Source organism: Pan paniscus, chromosome 15 (genome assembly GCF_029289425.2).
Source record: "Pan paniscus chromosome 15, NHGRI_mPanPan1-v2.0_pri, whole genome shotgun sequence".
Lineage (NCBI taxonomy): Eukaryota > Metazoa > Chordata > Mammalia > Primates > Hominidae > Pan > Pan paniscus.
Genome location: NC_073264.2, coordinates 103,861,185 through 103,880,085, shown reverse-complemented (window position 1 = coordinate 103,880,085; position 18,901 = coordinate 103,861,185). Strand labels below are relative to the sequence as shown.

At 42.4% G+C, this 18,901-nt stretch overlaps 1 protein-coding gene across 2 annotated transcripts in view; it reads right to left on the bottom strand.

Moving 5' to 3' along the window:
- Positions 1 to 569: 569 nt before the first annotated feature.
- RCOR1 (REST corepressor 1) overlaps positions 570 to 18,901 on the bottom strand; it is a 136,899-nt gene continuing 118,567 nt past the window's right edge. The window contains exons 8-13 of one of the 2 annotated variants that reach the window (XR_004666343.3): positions 16,526 to 16,720; positions 10,049 to 10,126; positions 9,756 to 9,813; positions 8,712 to 8,941; positions 4,569 to 4,662; positions 570 to 1,255 (exon numbers count right to left, since the gene is read on the bottom strand). Coding sequence is in view for 1 of the 2 variants with exons in the window: in XM_034938200.3 (XP_034794091.1) it covers positions 4,624 to 4,662; positions 8,712 to 8,941; positions 9,756 to 9,813; positions 10,049 to 10,126; positions 16,526 to 16,720 (600 nt within the window). In the remaining variant the exon portion in view is untranslated. Of the gene's footprint in view, positions 4,663 to 8,711; positions 8,942 to 9,755; positions 9,814 to 10,048; positions 10,127 to 16,525; positions 16,721 to 18,901 lie in introns of both variants that reach the window. The other variant, XM_034938200.3, reaches the window with a different exon arrangement.

Sequence of the window (18,901 nt, the reverse complement as noted above, 5' to 3'; positions counted from 1 at the left end):
CACTGGACTTCTAGCCCCAATCTACAGTAGTTATCTAATCAAATTCTACATCCCAGCTAATAAAGGGAAGACCATGAGACCACAGCCACCGCCAGCTTCTTCACGCTACTCAGGAAACTACCGGCACTGGTGTGCATGCACTCTTGGCTGAGCAGAGGCCACAGAGGCAGTGATCTTGCCTCTGCACTGCCACCATCCTGCCTCCAGGGATCAGGACAAAAGCCTGGTCAGGCTGAAAAAAGAAAATCCACCCATGGGGGGAAAAATGCCTCTTACTGAACCCTTCCATTTAAACCCACAACTATCACAAACTTTATGAATTCATGTGCTTCAACTTGATTCCAACTATAAAATTATCATATATAAAAAAGAATGTCAGTTCAGGTAGAGCAAAAGGCTAAAAACAAAAGGCATCCCTGGCGGTGTTTCCACAGGGTCTGATTTGGAAGAAATTCGACATTTGGAAACCCCAAGCCTCAATTAAAAGGAAAGAAAGAACCCCACTTTGTTACAGGGAAGGGTACTGCTTTGATGGAGCGTGGGGGTGCAGAAAATGCTTTCATTTCATATTTTATTACATCAATGGCTTGAAAATTTTTATTTAACCTCAGCAAATATTGGAAATAGAAAAATGAATTCTGCAGAATTTCACAAATAAATTTTCCAATTTCCACTAACAAATGTTATCATTCAATGGCTAAGCAGTTATAATGCTATGAACATTCACCACAATGAATGTGCTGAAATAGAAAACAGGCAAAGAGACATTAAAATATTACTTACAACAGCATTATTACAACATATTTTCTTTAAAATTCCAACGTGGATTTCATCACTTCAAAAGATATACAGCATTTCCATTATATTTGCAAACTTAACCTTATACATCTTTTAAAATCTTGAAAATTTTTTAAGCTGTCTAAAAAGCACTTAGCAAAGTCGATAAGTCTACCTAATGGAATACTATCCACCCCGGTATAAATTTCGTTTTAGGAGAAGGTGGCTGTAAACACTCATCATCACACAACATGCATAGCCTCTGCTGACCTTCCCTTCTTCTGAATGCGACGCCACTGCAATTGTGCTTTACTACAGGTAAGACAGGTAAGAGAAGCTGCAGAGATTCAGGGACTGGCAGAAAGAGCATCGCACAGGACCACTAGGTTTAGGTGACCTGGCTACCTGGAGTCCATCTGAGGAAAGTTTCACTTGACAATAGAAACTTGAATCCTGGATCATTCGGTTTAGAAACAGGCTAGACAAGAGAGAAAAAGAGGCCCTCGTTGGAGTTGGCTCCATCTTTCCTTAGCTCACATAAAAGCAGGGATCCAGTTAGCGTAATGCACTGTTTGGCTTATTTTTGGTGTGCAATTATACCAATAGTACGTCTGATATTTAGAATGACAAAAATAGGGTATCGTTGAAATTTAAAGTGACAATGAGCACACTTAACAGTGGTCTGTGGTATCTGAGGAAACTTTAGATGAACAGAAAGCCACTGCTTCATGAGTCCACCCCAGTAAGCTGTTACAACCCAACTAACTACCTTTTCATGTTTGTTTTGTGTGTTGAATAGAGGTTTGTGAGCATCAAAACGTCTTATAGGTTAAAAACGATCAAAAACCATTTTGAGGAAGTGGCGTCTCCACAAACACTGTACACCCAGACAACGTGGCATTTGTGTTACACTAGCACCCGACTGTGTGCCAACACTAATGTAATTGGCACAACTGGGGTGTGGTTCCTTCCCAGTTAAAAGAGCTATATTACAGAATGGATCACTGTTGCAGACCAGTCAACACAATATTCAAGTAACAAGGTGTTTAAATGGATAAGTGAAAAAAATTTTACCTAACACTTGACACATCTACATAAAATTAAATAAAACAAACTTTTAATGCATATGCAATACAACTTATATCTTTTAGGAGTTCTAAACTAAAAGTTAAACTATTATTTGCATCAATGACACTATATTTTGCACAATAACTTATACTTAGGAGAAAATTTTCCACAAAAATATATATAATTATGACATTCACATTGATAATTTTTAAGAAGACAAAGCTTAAGTGAACATTCCATCTGAAGCAGTTATCACACCCCAAACCCTACCTGCCAATGCACCTAATTCTTAATATGTTAAAAAGTCTTCATATAAATAAGATCAAACCACTGCGCTTTTAAAGCTAAGTGATTTCTTACATTTACATCATTGCAAAGACAGTGTAATGCAACAGTTTAAAACACAGTGCTATCTTATGCGGGAAAGCACAACAAAGGCAGTCAAGGACAGCTCCCATTTTCCCTCTGTCAAATAAAAATGACATGCCCCTTCCTCTCGGGGAGAAAGCCCAGGTCAGCTGCTGTGATCACACGTGATTCTTCAGGGTTGGAGACCATTCAGTGCCAGGAACCAAGTAAAGGGATAGTGCAGAATACAGATCAAGGCCTGGCACTGCTGGTCAGCTTGCCACGCTATATAAAAATTAGCATCAAGCTTCCAAGCACTGCCAGGAGGGACCAGGCTATTTTCCTTAACAGAGATACAGACAGACCTATTGGCAGGGTGAGAAACGCACTGCAGCAATTGCCTACTGCTTCTGTTAGCAAGGAGGAGGTCTTGAGGGAAGCACGGAGAACCTAAAGCTTCAGCTCATACCTTAGTGTACCCTTTATGCAATGTGCAAACTTAGGCTGACTCCTTCCCATGCTTCTCCTGCCGCCCTCGGTGTACACAGCAGGCTTATGGTGAAAAGAAGCCTCTCCCTCATCACTAGTGTTATTTTGCTAACCCTGTCTCCAGGTAGCTGCAGCAATCCGGGACTCCTCTGATGCTTCCCAGGCTTTTACGTGACCAACACACACCTGGCACGGGAACGAGATGATGAAGGGCAGCAAGTCCCATTGTACTTCCCTTTTGAATGACCTTTCTCTCCAGACTATACTAAAAAAAATTTACAATTCCAAAAATCCTAGGTTTCTAGCTGACCCTCTTTCTAAAGAGAAAATCAGCTGACTTCAACAACAACAACAACAACAAAAAACAAGGTGCTTGGGAGTCAAAACATATCAAACTTTAATTGCATATTTTAAATTCTTAAGAATTCTGTTTATGCCTTAAAGCATCTGCATTTTTTTGGTATTGAAAGCAGAAAAAAAATCCAAATGATGCAAACAACAACAACAACAAAAGCGACTTCAGCGTATTGAGTGCAGTCTGAATGGCCGTGGGGTGGGAACAGGGTATGTTAGAATGCAGGCTGTCTGCTCCTCAACCCTCAGCAGGCCCATGGTCTGGTAAGATAACAAAAGTGATTCTGGAAGTCTCAAAATGTTTATTAGAAATTTTTACTTGTTCCCAGTCCAACCAAAAGGCATTACAGACCACTCTGTAGGTTATTTCTTTTCATCTCAGTCTCACTAGACCAATACATTGATCACTTCTCTGTCCTGTACTCTGATATGAAAAGAGAGTGGATGGTGTTTGTGTAATCACATCAGCACATGAAGGACACAAACTGACATACAGAGTGCCACATAAAAGGCCAGGCGCACCGAGAGAACGCGGAACAACGCACAGCTTTCATAAACCAGCGCCAGCTATTCTAATATCCTGACATTTAAAATCTGCACTGTCAGAATCTGCAGCAAGCTCTCCCCTGTCTCCTAATCTCAGTGATGTCATCTTTGGCTAGCAAATAACTTGAAAGAAGAAATAAGACACTAAAACAGAAAAAGGATTGATAACCATGGTTGCCAAAAGGAGAAGGCACCAATTCCAAATTTACAAGCACCAGGTACAGTGATGTGGGCCGAACCTCTTGGAGGTGGGAGGGGGGGGGCGGTCAGGAAAAGATGGGGTGGCAACCACCCTGGGGTCACAATGCTGAAAAGTTGAAGGCAGAAAGCATTGAGGTCCACGTTCCCTTTAAGCTACAGTGTCCAACGACAGTTGCAGTAAATGATCTTTGTAACACTTGGGAAGGGAGAAGAGGGAGATTTAAGCCAACTCAATTTATAAATCATAACTATACCCCATGTTTAGGGAAATGTGAGTTGCATCAGGATGCTTGGCATGATAAAGGTTATGATGCAGTCTGGCAATATATATTAGTTTCCAAAAAAGCGTATTATCACTTAGGTGGTTGTCTCAGAAAAGAACAAGAGAAACTTTCTAGAAGGCCAACAGGGTCGCGGTTACTCTGAAAATTACTCTATGCACAAAGTAGAAATTGCAGGCCATGCAGGAACAGAGTCAGGCCTTCCGAGGAGACTGCCTGCTCTGAAGCTGCTGACTGGGAAGAGCTGCCATTGGTGGGGCTCGGGGGCTCCGGCGGGAGAGGCGGTTCCCAGAGTCACAAGAGATGTGCAGGCCATGAGATTTCCCCAGCACGTGGGCAGAGTGTGAGATGCAGTGGAGCTCTCTGGGAAGTGGCGCCAACATGGAGGAACGAGCAAAGAATTAAGGCAGATGGAGCACAGGACTGGAAGTATATGCCTTTTTTGGTAATAGCTGCTTGTCCAGAGAGATGTGATGCAGATGGCTAGGTGATGTCTCGTAATACCTGATATCCCGGATAACACAGTAGTCCATACCAAGTGTTCAAAGCCACCAGTTTCTCAGGAGGCAGATGCATATCTGACATCCAGAACAGGAGCCTGAGGCCAAGAGAAAAAAAAAAAAAAAAAAAAGGATCAAAGAGTAGGTAAACAACACAAGCTGCTATTTCCAGTGTACTGAAAAGAGAAGGTAGCCAGCAAACCTGCAGAGCAAACACCGAGTTCTTTTTTTTTTGGAGGGGAGACAGGATTCACTCTGTCTCCCAGGCTGGAGTGCAGTGGCGCTATCTCGGCTCACTGCAATCTCCGCCTCCTGGGTCAAGCGATTCTTCTGCCTCAGCCTCTCAAGTAGCCGCAACTACAGGCACCTGCCTCCACGCCCAGCTAATTTTTGTACCTTCAGTAGAGACGGGGTTTCACCATGTTGGCCGGGCTGGTCTCGAACTCCTGACCTCGTGATCTGCCTGCCTCGGCCTCCCAAAGTGCTGGGATTACATGCGTGGGCCCCCACGCCCAGCCCACCATGTTCTTAAGGGCAGGGCAAGCGTGTGGCCTCTCCAGCCAGACGTCTTGGCCTCAAACCCCGATATGTGCAAAGAAGTTATCAGTCTTTTTGAGTTTCAGTTTCATCATGTGCAGAAGACACATAGTGATAATACCTACTTCACCAGGATTAAATTTAAGTGCCTGAAAACGGCCCGGCACAGTGGCTCACGCCTGTAATCCCAGCACTTTGGGGAGGCTGAGGCAGGTGGATCACTTGACGTCAGGAATTCGAGACCAGCCTGGCCAAAAAGGCAAAACCTTTCTACTGAAAAGAAATATTGGCCGTGCGTGGTGGCACACACCTGTAGTCCCAGCTACTTGGGAGGCTGAGGCACCAGAATCAAGAGCTCGGGAGATGGAGGCTGCAGTGAGCTAAGATCGTACCACTGCACTCACTTGCTCTGGGCAACAGAACGAGACTCCGCCTCAAAAACACAAATGAAAAAAAAACCTGAAAAGGGCATATAAGCACAGTGGCAGCCCCAACTCCTCTCACCGGCTTGAGGGCATGCTGTGGCACCCAGCCCGTTCAGCACCCAGTCACTGGTTCTAGCTGGGATACAGGAGCCCATATGATCCCAGGATCTTCTTTAAAAGCTATGAGGCATTTCCTAACTCCCCTCTCCCATTTTTTAAAAAGGACTCCCAGACCCAAACCTAAAGGCTGCATAGCGTCTTACTGCTCTCCGCCATGCTCATGGCATCTCATTGCTGGAGAAACAACTGGGCCATGCATCCAAAATCGCAAAAGTGATTGTTCCTTCAGCTAAAAACCATACCATGTACAAGAACCGTTCTTAGATACAGGAGGAGATTTCTCCTCACTGGTAACAGACTTAATCATTTCATAATTTTAAGTGACATCTTTCTGTCCAACCCATGGCACCCTTTCTTCAGTGTAAGGTTGGATATGACACTGTTCCCAACCCACCCTTGTCCACGTCAAATAACTATGAATTTCAAAAGCTCAAAATGCCTTGGGCTACCTACCTGCCTCTAAGCCCTGAAGGAAATAATCTATAACTGACAGACCATTCTGTTACTAGAACTTCTAGGAATTCTCATGTTCTCCCTGTGGCTTCTGCATAATACATAAAACCTGAGGGCAGAAGGGACAGGCAAGACACCAGCAGACATCTTTCTCAGCTGTTGGACTCTACAGGACAAATAAAAAGGTGAAATTACACACACCCCAAGTTCTGTGGACTCACCAGACAGACAAGTAAGCCAGCATTCTAACAAGTTCCCTTAGGCCCTTGGACACAGAGAAGCAGCTGGTCACTAGATTAATTTCCTTCTGCAAACTAACATATGGAGAACATAAAACTAGGTGGCAGGGCAGGGGTGGCACTACAAGAAGCAGAAAAAGAAAGAAACTCAAGAAATAGGCCGGGCGCGGTGGCTCACGCCTGTAATCCCAGCACTTTGGGAGGCAGAGGCGAGCGGATCACTTGAGATCAGCAGTTTTGAAACCAGCCTGGTCAACATGGCAAAACCCCATCTCTACTAAAAATACAAAAATTAGCCAAGCATGGTGGTGCACACCCATAATCCCAGCTACTAGGGAGGCTGAGGGCTGAGGCAGGAGAAGCACTTGAACCTGGGAGATGGAGGTTGCAGTGAGCCGAGATTGAGCCACTGCACTCCAGCCTGGGTGACAGAGGGAGACTCTGTCTCAAAAAAAAAGAAAAGAAAGGTATGAGGGGGTACATTTTAAATGACTAGCGGAGTGAAAAAGTTTGTAAAGGGATATAAGGACTATGAAACTAAACACGAGTTAGATAATACCATTCTTCATTTTGTTTTGCAGAGAAGGCTGGGTAAATAGAGACATGGAAGATCAATCACCAAGGAAAAACTATGATCTGCTGCTTGGAGGAGCCATAACTAGACTGTGAAAAGAAAGACGGTGCTTTGATAATGCAATCCACACAGTAAGTGGATCATTACGGAAGAACCTTCTGGGCTAATAACAAGGTTAAAAAAAAAATACTTGACTCACTTAAGTCAGTCAACCAATGATCCAAGAATAAGAGAATGAAGAAAAAAACATATGCACAACAACTGACATCCTGTTGGTAGGGACTCTTGGTCCTAAATTTACTATGAGATTTGTTATGCCAGCCCAGCCAACACTGGCTTTGATCAAATGCGAAGAGGGAATAGAGCCAGCGTTCCCAACTGTTTCTGCTTCCAGTCATCCTGGGACTGAAGCCGGAAAACACACACACAAGAAGCAAGCTTTCATTCCTGCAAATTCTAATGGTTCTTCCCCAGCAGTCTCCAGCTTTTCAATGCTTCCTAAACTGAGTGCTAACAGGGGCAATTAGTGCTGGTACAAAAATCACTGAAAATAAAAAGAAAGAAGAATAAAGAAAAAAATCACTGCTGAAAGATAAAAACACCATCATTTAATTCACATGCTCTTTTCAGGCAGAGCTATGCATGGGGGTGATTCAGGGGTACTGACCTTGGCAATATTATAGACGTGGTACACTTATTATAAAGATTTTCTGGCAAAAGGCTCTAAAGAATCTAATTCTAACAAATTTAATATGTTTCAATGGTGTTCTTACAGATGGCTGTGCCTTGAGGTCCTTTCTCCAGTCAGCAAAGAGGCCCTGCATGGAGTGGCGGCACCACGCTCCCAGGGGATGCCAATACCTCACGAGGTACTTCCATGCTCAGGTCAGGAGGGGCCTTCTGGGCTGTTTCCAGAGCCAGGCCCTTGGAGCAAAATGGTAGCACACGCAATACAAAATAGGTAATCTCAAAACATTCCAGTATGGTTTGAAAAGGCTTTGATGTGAAAGTGACTTTCCTTATAAAGCTAAATTAATTCTTAAATTACCATGCCTGTGAACAAATTCAGATGCAAAGTGATTGGCAAGTAACTCTTTCTTATGCCCAGCCCCAGGCTCTTCTGCTCTGGGAATAGAGGGACAAATGTAACAGCAAGGCAGGCCAGACTAGATGGGGAAATGGCAGGTGCCCCTGACACAGGAAGCAGGGAGGTGACAGATGAGACCAGGGCTATCATTCCAGAAATTAGCCACCATCACAGAAGTTCCAGCCAGCCACAGAATTGTCCCCATCAATACTTAAGCCAATCAGCCCCAAAGAGCATCAAAGGCTGAAAGATCTGGATGGCAGGGAGAGGCCTCAGGAGCTCCTGGCTGGCTCGCTGTGCTGTGTCATGATGATGTGACCGCACATTGCAGATGACGGAGCTTCATCGACATCCCTCACAGACAGGACAGCTTTCACTGCATTTTTACTTTTTGTTTATGCCCCCACTCCCCTGTCTTTGTCACTCAAAATTTTACTGTATTTAAGGAAAAACTGATAATGCAGAGTATTTTGTAGCTGGAGGAAATCAGGATGGAATTCAGGATTTGCCCAGAAATTAACATGTGAATAATATACAGGCACCAAGAACTGGAGTCAATGCATACACATCCTGGCTATTTACAGGTAAGAGTGAAGTTACTAATACAGCTGATACCTAAAAATCTCTATAGCTGAAGAAATTCATCACTTTAGAAACTGGAGTATCAAGCGTGAACCTGACGAGAGAAGCGACTGTTTTGTTTCAGATTTACCTCGTCTTCCTCTTCGGGCATCTTAATGGAATTATCTGGGGACTTCACAGGCTTCTGGTTACTGGGCCCATTGGTCTCTTCTTTACCATGTTCTGCCTCCCATTCTTGTAAAACTTCATCTATGTTGAAGCGGCGTCGATAATTTACAAAAAAGTTTTTCACTTGTACCACTGATTTGTTCCCAATCACGTCTGAGATGGCCTGAAAATCTCGGCCATATTTCCTGATGGCTAAGGATGTAAGAAAGCATTTTTTAAAATACAAGAGAAAAACATTCTTTTTAAAACCACAAGTGACACTTACCTCTTTATCCAGATAAGAAAACATACAGGCTTTTAACAGCAGGCAATAATTTCGTGTATTATTAGAGTAGGAAAAAGTACCAGTCAATTCTAGACACATTCTGGAGATGACCGACCTTGTCATTTTGATATCTGTCTTCCCATTACATGTCACATAACAGCTGAAGTCACCCAGCAATTGCCCTAGGGTTGGGGACATTCTGCATTCATCTTTTGGTATCGCAGGTCCAGAGCACCCCCAACCTTTAAAGCCGAACACTCTGTCTGCTTCTTTTGGGGTTTTGTACTTCCTGACTAGTCAGAGCTCGATGAGTAACTAGTAAAATGAAATACACCTTTAGAAGACTCAGGGTTCCCGGTTAAGTTTTTACAACTTCTGAGAAGTGGGAAAGGAAAAGAAAAAAGCCCAAAGGAATACAGTAATTTGGCTAAAATGATATCCACTAGGACATAATTGTCCAAGAATCTAGGTGCTGGGAGTAGGGCAGGACATAACTTTTCCCTAAAATCTACCAATGCTCCTAAGCTCTTTTTTTTCCCCTTTATTTAAAAAAAAAATTTTTTTTTTAAAGTCAGGGTCTCCCTCTGTTGTCCAGGCTGGAATGCAGTGGTGTGATCATGGATCAATGCAGCCTTGAGCTCCTGGGCTCAAGCAAATGCATCAACCTTCCAAAATGTTGGGATTACAGGTGTGAGCCACCACAGCCGGCCTCCTAAACTCTTTAGAAGAACTTCCCCCTACCTTGTACGGCGAGAAGCTGCTCTTCTGTAGTCCAACGTGCATTACATTTCTGAATGACCTGGATATCCAAATGAGTCATTTTAGCACATGACATTTAGAGATGGGTATGTCCTTATGAGCTTAACAAACCTTTCGTTTTCTCTTATCGGAATTTTAACATCAACTGGGTTCATAAAATTATGTCCATATACTCTTCCAAGAGATGTATACTGGGGATGTATCACACCGATATTAAATTCTTAAACATGTAAAACTTGAATATGACTTCTGAGATGATGTTAACATAATCCTACCTCTGGAAGTCGATATGGTTCTATTCCACCATCAAGTTTTTCTTTGAGAGCACTGTTCGTCTGTTTAATATTCTGGATCTAGGAAGGAAAAAATAATTTTCATTTTAAAAATAAAAACTATATAAAGGTATGAAAACAGAACTTAAAAACCTAAAGAAACAAAAACTCAAGAGTAAAGACGTTACTAACATCTGTTTTAGCTGAATTCTGAGATCCCTATGGTATCCTTTGAGGCATCTAACTAGGTTTATTATTTGCTTGTTCAGAGCAACAGATAAGGTACAACCCAAGGAGGAGGGGATGGAGGGCTCTCACGTACACAGTCCTGGATCCACAGCTTCCTAACAGGTGATACCTGAGCAGCAAAACACCTACCTGGAGTCTTACATAAAAGACAGAAGAAATCCCTGGGCTTACTACCACATAGGATTGAACTGAAGTAACAGAGCAGCCACAGTAAGGACCAAAAAGGCCCAGTCTTTACAACAGAACTGCGGGTGCAGCCTCACAGCGCCCCAAGATCACTGTGCTGTCCACCGCTTCTACACAGGGCAGAAGTGCACAAGCATAGATTTCTTTAACGATGGGGGGGCGGGGAAAACACAATGTCAGTGAGATTTCCAGAAGTCTAACTTTGATTAACTGTCACGTCTTCACTTTCCTACAAATTATCTTTTTCCACATTACTGCCTTGGCTCAAGGTAATCTTTCACTGTCCTTACCCAGTCGAAAGAAAGACCACAAACAATACCAACCTCCCAGGCTATGGCTGCTCCTTAATTTTCCCATGGACCCTTGAATGAGACAGGTCACGGAAGTATGCTATTTTCTCTCTACTCCAAGTAGAGGGCATATCCGTGTCAAGCACCAGGGAACTCTGAACTCCAGCATTTTTCATCTTTGAATAATCACACAAGCAACTAAGAAAGCCAACGGAAGAGGAGCTTGATTTTCTCAAGTAAAATGTAAAAGACATTCATGAGTAGAAGATGCTACCCGAAAATTTTTAAATTTTTTTCACTTGTAATTAATCTCAATTTAAACAACCACACATGGGGCTGCTGGCTGCCATGCTAGACAATACAATCTCTTAGGATCTTGCTCAGTGGTCTTTCAGTTACCGAAAACCCAGGAAAATTGCAAAGTACTCAGATTATGTTCACTGGATTCCTTTTTGGCTAAAAATGCAACATAGCAACTTTTGGCAGGAAAAAGTCAAGGTTTAGAATATTACATGTCCTCTTCGCATTCCAGTGAAACAGACCACTCTTGTCACTCTAGCTGGTTGTTCATAGATAGTACAAAACTGGGTATATACTGCACTGTGATTAAGTAACGTTATAAAAGAAGCAGAGAGAGTAAATGCAAAACATCTAAAATTCTGAAGTAAAAGCTAGCTCTAAATGCTCAGTAGCCTATACCCCTCTTCCTGATGCATTTTCCATATCAGAAATATCTAGGCTGCATATATACCATGGAATACTATGCAGCCATAAAAAAGGATGAGTTTATGTCCTTTGTAAGGACATGGATGAAGCTGGAAACCATCATTCTGAGCAAACTATCGCAAGGACAGAAAACCAAACACCGCATGTTCTCACTCATAGGTGGGAATTGAACAATGAGAACACTTGGACACAGGAAGGGGAACATCACACACCGGGGCCTGTCGTGGGGTGGGGGGAGTGGGGAGGGATAGCATTAGGAGATATACCTAATGTAAATGACGAAGTGGGTGCAGCACACCAACATGGCACATGCATACATATGTAATAAACCTGCACGTTGTGCACATGTACCCTAGAACTTAAAGTATAATTTAAAAAGAAGAAGAAGAAGAAGAAGAAGAAATATCTAGGCTGTGTAGTCCCAACTACTTGCGAGGCTGAGGTGGGAGGATAGCTTGAGTCTGGGAGGCAGGGGTTGCAGTGAGCCGAGATCGCACCACTGCACTTCAGCCTGGGTGACAGTGCCAGACCCTGCCAAAAAAAAATTAGGCTAGTGCAGTGGCTCACACCTGTAATCACAGCCCTTTGGGAGGCCAAGGCAGGAATGATCATTTGAGCCCAGGAGTTCAAGAACAGCCTGGGTGACACAGCAAGACCCTGTCTCTACCAAAAAAAATTTAAAATTAGCCAGGTGTGGTGGTGCTCACCTGCAGTCCTACCTACTTAGGGGGCTGAGGTGGGCAATTGCTTGAGCCCAGGCCTTTGAGGCTACTGTGATCCATGACTGTATCACTACAGTCCCAGGATGGACAACAGAGCAAGATCCTGTCTCCAAAAAACAAAATACGCCCCCTTCCGCCCGCCAAACATCTAGTGTTTATTAAGCAGGAAAAAAACAGAGATTACTGCCACCATCATGCTAACTGGAAAGTGAGTGGCAATGAAATAGGTAAGAAATAGGATGCAAAGGTAATCACACTTAAAGAAAAAACAAGATGAAAAAGAAAAGCCATCCACTTGTCCTGACGCCCTACCTAGACACCACCCTCCCACCCAACCCTCAGTCATACAGAACTTTCTGTTTTCTACTTTACTGTGGGCACAGTGATTCCTCTTTTAACGTCAGATCACTTTATTCTCCACTCAGAGGAAGACCTGATGCAACCAGCACTGTTCACTGGCTAATTTAAGAGACATGCCCAGCCCCCTTCTCGCTGGTAGAGGCTGATGATGTCTTGGGAAGGAGGAAGAGCAGTACGCAACACACGGGCACACAGAATTCAGCTAAGGAGCTTCCGGTAAGGCTTTTGCTTGTCCTGCTAAAAGGGACAGACAGGTTACCTCCACCCCCACCTCCTCTTCATACTGCCCTGAATGCAGATGTGAGGGTTGCAAAATGGCTCCAGTAGCTTCCAACATGAGGCAACAAGCAAGATGAAAAGCCAACAGCTGAGAATGGCACAGTAGAAGACCTGAAAAGTACCTGGGTCCCTGAGAGCATGACTGAACACATGAACTAACACCAGTAGCCACTGATGTTGGCACTTCTTGCTATTTGAGAAAAATAAACCCTAAATTGTTTAAGCTGTTGTTGGTCGAGTTTGCTGTTATTTTCAGAATATATCCTTGATATAACAAACATGGCGGCCTCCAGAACAAGTGGCCCAAGTGAACTGACTGCCCATTTTGAGTCTAGAAGCACATTTGGCAATGAACACACTGCTGCACTGTGGCGCTAAAAGGCTGTGGAAAGGAAATCACCCACCTCCTCTCTGAGTGAGGCTGAGTCCTCCCTCTTCATAATTGTGAGCGACCTTCAAATTTTAAAAATTCTTGCTCTTGACCCTGCTCTGAAAACTAAAGAATCTTTTCTCTCTCACCCTATGGAGTCAGTAACACCTCGGTGCAAGAGGAAGGCCTCTTTTTCTTTTCTCAATATATTAAACAGCAACCACCAGGAGCTCACTCAGCAGAGGGAGAAAGGAGCATCCTTGTAAAGGAAGATGACAATGTCAACAAGAGCTCACAGTCCGAGACAGTTCTTCCAGTGCAAACAGAACTTCAAATGCTCTCTCACACAGTAGCCCGGACATATTCTGTGAGATCAGGCAGGCCAGGATTAATCTCATTTGAAAAGAGGCCTAGAAAGATTAAGTGATTCTCCTAAGATTAGAGTGCAGCTGTGCCAGCAGCCACAACAAGAAGCCGCTCCTCTGAGCACACAGAGTGTGCTTGGGTCCTGGTCTGGGCTGCCTCCCTAAACCACAAGAAAGACAGCAGCACGCCCTGCTCTTCGCGTCTATGAGATGACAGTTGGTCTACTGTTTGACCTTCCAAGGGAACCATCAAGATAAATCAAAAGCAGCAAAAACCAAAAATAGTCAGTCAGTCAACAACTTGCTGATGGATTGCTGGAAACTGAATTCCAGAGAGAGAATGAAAGGACAGGACCCAACTACTAGGTTGAATTTTCAGTTTAAATGTACTATGCAATCAGATTAAAATAATAAGCTACATAGCAGGCAAAAATAATTATAAAAAGTAATTTAAAAAACAATATCCTTTACAAGAGCACCAAAAAAGTACCAAATATCATGGAATGACTAACAAAAGATGCGTTAAGTTCTTACACAGAAAACAATACAACATTGAAAGAAATTACAAACCTATAGAAGTAGAGGGGTATATCAGGTTCACTGATCAGAAAACTCAATAAAGACGTTAATTCTCCATTTTTATCTATAGATGCAATATAATCCCAATCAAAATTCTAATAGAATTATTTTTCTGAAAATTGATTAATTCTAAATTTTATATGGAAAGTAAAAGGCCAGGGATAACCAAGACAACCTTGGAGAACTTATATTACACCAGATAACTAAATTAATAAAGTACATAAAGTTAGGACAGTATGTATTGGTGAAGGATGGACAAAGAGATTAAAGGAACAGAGAACCTCAAACCAGACCCATATGCATACAGACACTGGATGTAAAACAAAGGTCCTGCTGCGTTGCAAAGGATAAAGGACAGTTTCTTCAATAAATACTTGACCAAATTGATACTCATATGAAAACAAAACAGTGACTATTAATCCGACATGTAACAACAAATACAGAAAAACATTTCTAGATCAAAATGTAAAAGGTAAAACAACACTTCTAAGACTAACATGAGAGAATATCGTCATGACCTTGAGAAAGGTGAACAGAACTCAAAAACACTAACCTCAGAAGACTAAGAAACTAAACTACCTTAAAATGAAGAATTACTGTTCATCAAAAGATACCATTGAGAGTCACAGAATGCAAAACGTATTTACAGCATTTAAAATACAAGTTGTAGAAAACAACTCAGAGCCTAAAGAATACCTATAAACCAATAAGAAAATACGCAACCTGACAGAAAAAAAACAGATGAGACTTGAGTAGACATGTCACAAAAGAGGATATCCAAATGACCAACAAATGGATGAAAAGGTGAGCAACCTCATTAGTCATCAGGGAACTGCCAAATAAAAAGTATAATGAGGCATCATTATAACCCATCAGAAGGGCTAAAATTTAAGACTAGCAAAATATGGCAATGATGTAGAGCAGTGGTTCTCAAATGGGGACAATTTTGCCCCTGTGAGGTAATCCGGTGATGCCTAGGGATATTTCTGTTGTCACAACTGGTAGGGGGAGGGTGCTACTAGCATTTACTGGGTCAAGACCAGGGATGCTGCTAAACATCTTCCAGTGCACAGAACGGCCCATCATGAGGATAGTGCTACAGCTGGGAAACGCTGATGTGCAAACAAAACGCACATAAAACGACAGGACCACTTTGAAAAACTGTTTAGCTCTCAGGTTGAAAGAAAGCCAGACATAAAATAAACAGTACCACATGACTTTCCTTTATATAAAATTCAAAAATGGACAAAAACAACTTATGGTTTTAAAAATCAGAACAGGGCCGAGTGTGGTAGCTCACACCTGTAATCTCAGTACACTTTGGGAGGCTGAGGCGGGCAGATCACTTGAGCTCAGGAGTTCAAGACCAGCCTGGGGAACATGGCAAAACCCCGTCTCTACCGAAAACACAAAAAATTAGCCAGGTGTGATGACAAGCGCCTGTACTCCCAACTACTTGGGAGGCTGAGATGGGAGGATCATTTGAGCCCCGGAAGCAAAGGTTACAGTGAGCCAAGATCGCACCGCTGCACTCCAGCCTGGGCAACAGGACAAGACACTGTCTCAAAAACAAAATAAAATTTAAAAAAATCAGGGTCGGGCGCGGTGGCTCATGCCTGTAATCCCAGCACTTTGGGAGGCCGAGGCGGGCGGATCATGAGATCAGGAGATCGAGACCATCCTGGCTAACATGGTAAAACCCCGTCTCTACTAAACATACAAAAAACAATTAGCCGGGTGTGGTGGCGGTTGCCTGTAGTCCCAGCTACTCGGGAGGCTGAGGCAGGAGAATGGCGTGAACCGGGGAGGCAGAGCTTGCAGTGAGCCGGGATCGCGCCACTGCACTCCAGCCTGGGCGACGGAGCGAGACACTGTCTCAAAAAAAAAAAAAAAAAAAAATCAGAATAGTGGCCACCTACAAGGAGGAGTCAGGTAATAAAAGAGGGGTGGAGTTGCTGAGGGAATGCAACATTCCATGGAATAGTGACCAGGAGGGAAAATGCATGGGCCTGGGGGCAACATTCCGTTTTTTGATCCAGATGCAGGTTACTGGGGTATGTTCATATTGTGAGAAATCATGGAGACACAGACACATATATAATATAAATATGATATTCATATGCTTTGCTATATACTTCAGAAATACTTTCAGATCACACTATATCCATACACTTCAATTTATATGTTCATTAAAAAGAAAAACAATGGGCTGGTACTCAAGATCTGTCCAATTCCTTCAAAACAAAATGCTCCTTTGAGATTTGCGGAAAGAGAACATTCACATATATGAATAACAGAAACACCTCTAAAGTGCTAATTAATTCTTTTACATCCAAGGCCAGGCTTATGAGTACCTGTCGTTTGACTGAAACCAATTCCATGTCTAGTTGTCTCAGCACCGTGGTAGCAGCAGTGGCATTGGCAGAAACAGCCTCCACATCTTCTTGAGAAAGAAACATTCCTTTTGGAGGTTTCCTTTTTGCTCTATTTTTAGCTTGTGTGCTATGTTTTTCTTTTTTGACCTGAGGAACTGTCTCAGTAGGGGGAACCTGCATGATATACACAGGTGATGAATGAAACTTAAAAAAAAGTCAAATGATCAGTAATAAACATATTTATTTCCTTAACATGGCACCAAAACAATCTAAGACAAATACCATGCCCTATCAGAACCAAATGAGATCTATAAATTCTAACAGGCAGTTCACAGACAGAATTTGGGCTACTGAGTTTTGACTAAACACCACGAAACTGTGTTCCACTCCTTCTTGTACAAATACTTCCTTACTCTATCATTTCAAGCCAATGAAAATAAGAATTCTCAGCTTCCTCTAGTAATATAGAAAGAAAAAAATCTGTATTCTCTGCTAATGAGTTTTGTGGCCACACACACATCTGTATTTAGCTACATTAAATTACAGCTTTTTATACACATTTTTGGATAACACAATTTTTACAGCAACTTATGTAACTTACTCTAAAATAATATACTTTATCATTTTAAAATGCATGACGGCTATTAATTTCTGTAAAACCAAAACCTTCAGAAATGAAACACAGTAAAATCTTGTCAAGTTAAAGAATATAACTTACTGGTAACCATTTTAAGAACAAGAAGTTTTTATAATTGCTCATAATTCCATCTTGTTAGTGCATTAGCATTCACTGATAAAGCTGAAAATATGACTTTCTGCTTCATATTTTAAAAGACTGAGCTAAAGACACTGCAAAACTATAATGGTAGTGATAATTTCTTCAACAAGTGGGTAATACAAAAATATTAGTAGGCAATAAACTGCTGTGTATGGGACTACGATGTTTAATAAAGATCACCAACTGACTACGTCTGTTCTAGTATCATTTTAATACTTAAAAAAACTACGGGCCAGGTGGCTGGGCATGGTGGCTCACGCCTGTAATCCCAGCACTTTGGGAGGCTGAGGCGGGCGGATCACGAAGTCAGGAGATTGAGACCACCCTGGCTAACACAGTGAAACCCCATCTCTACTAAAACTACAAAAAATTAGCCAGGTGTGGTGGCGGGCGCCTGTAGCCCCAGCTACTCGGGAGGCTGAAGCAGGAGAATGGCGGGAGGCTGAGGCAGAAGAATGGCATGAACCTGGGAGACGCAGCTTGCAGTGAGCCGAGATTGCACCACTGCACTCCAGCCTGGGCGACAGAGTGAGGCTCCGCCTCAAAAAAAAAAAAAAAAAAAAAGAAACTGTGGGTCAGGTGTGGTGGCTCACGGCTGTAATCTCAGCACTTTAGGAGGCCGAGGTGGGTGGATCACTTGAGGTCCGGAGTTCAAAACCAGCCTGGCCAAGATGGTGAAACTCCGTCTCTAGTAAAAATACAAAAATTAGCCAGGCATGGTTGCGGGCCCCTGTAATTCCAGCTACTTGGGAGGCTGAAGCAGAGAATTGCTTGAACCTGGGAGGCGGAGGCTGCAGTGAGCTGAGATCGGACCACTGCACTCCAGCCTGGGCAACAGAGCAAGACTCCATCTCCAAAAAAAAAAAAAAAAAAGATTTAGCCATTTTCTTTCTGAATCAGAAATAACACTATATAAATAAGAATTATAAAAATTGTATGAAATCAAGTGTTTTCTCTCATTTAAAATGTGCCACTGAAAAACCTAGTAAATAGCAATACATCAACACAAAGCTTAATAAAAACTACAACTACAATTTGATTTCCCAAACAATCTAATTTAGCTAACCCTCAGGATCTTATTTGGGCATTCATATAAATTATGCAGAAAAAAACGACCAATTTCCAATTTGGTGATATACAACCAAAAAAAAAAACAAAAGCCTTAACAATGTATCTAGAACACGTTGACTCAACAATACAACTTCCAGGAATCGGTTCTAATGAAAAAAACCTATGAGCACAAATAGTGAGTTATGTGAGAATCAATCCAGCATTGTTTATAAAAGCAAAAAACAGGAGGAATAAACAACTGGGAAATCCACATAGGATAAGGTAACTCAATTATGAAACATTCATGTGACAGAATAATATATAGCTACGTATACAAATATATTTGACATAAAAAAAAATTCAAGGTCCAGCCTGGCCAACATGATGAAACCCCATCTCTACTAAAAATACAAAAAAAAAATTAGCAGGGCGTGGTGGCATGTGCCTGTAATCCCAGCTACTCGGTAAGCTGAGGCAGGAGAATCACTTGAATCCGGGAGGCAGAGGTTGCAGTGAGCCAAGGTCAT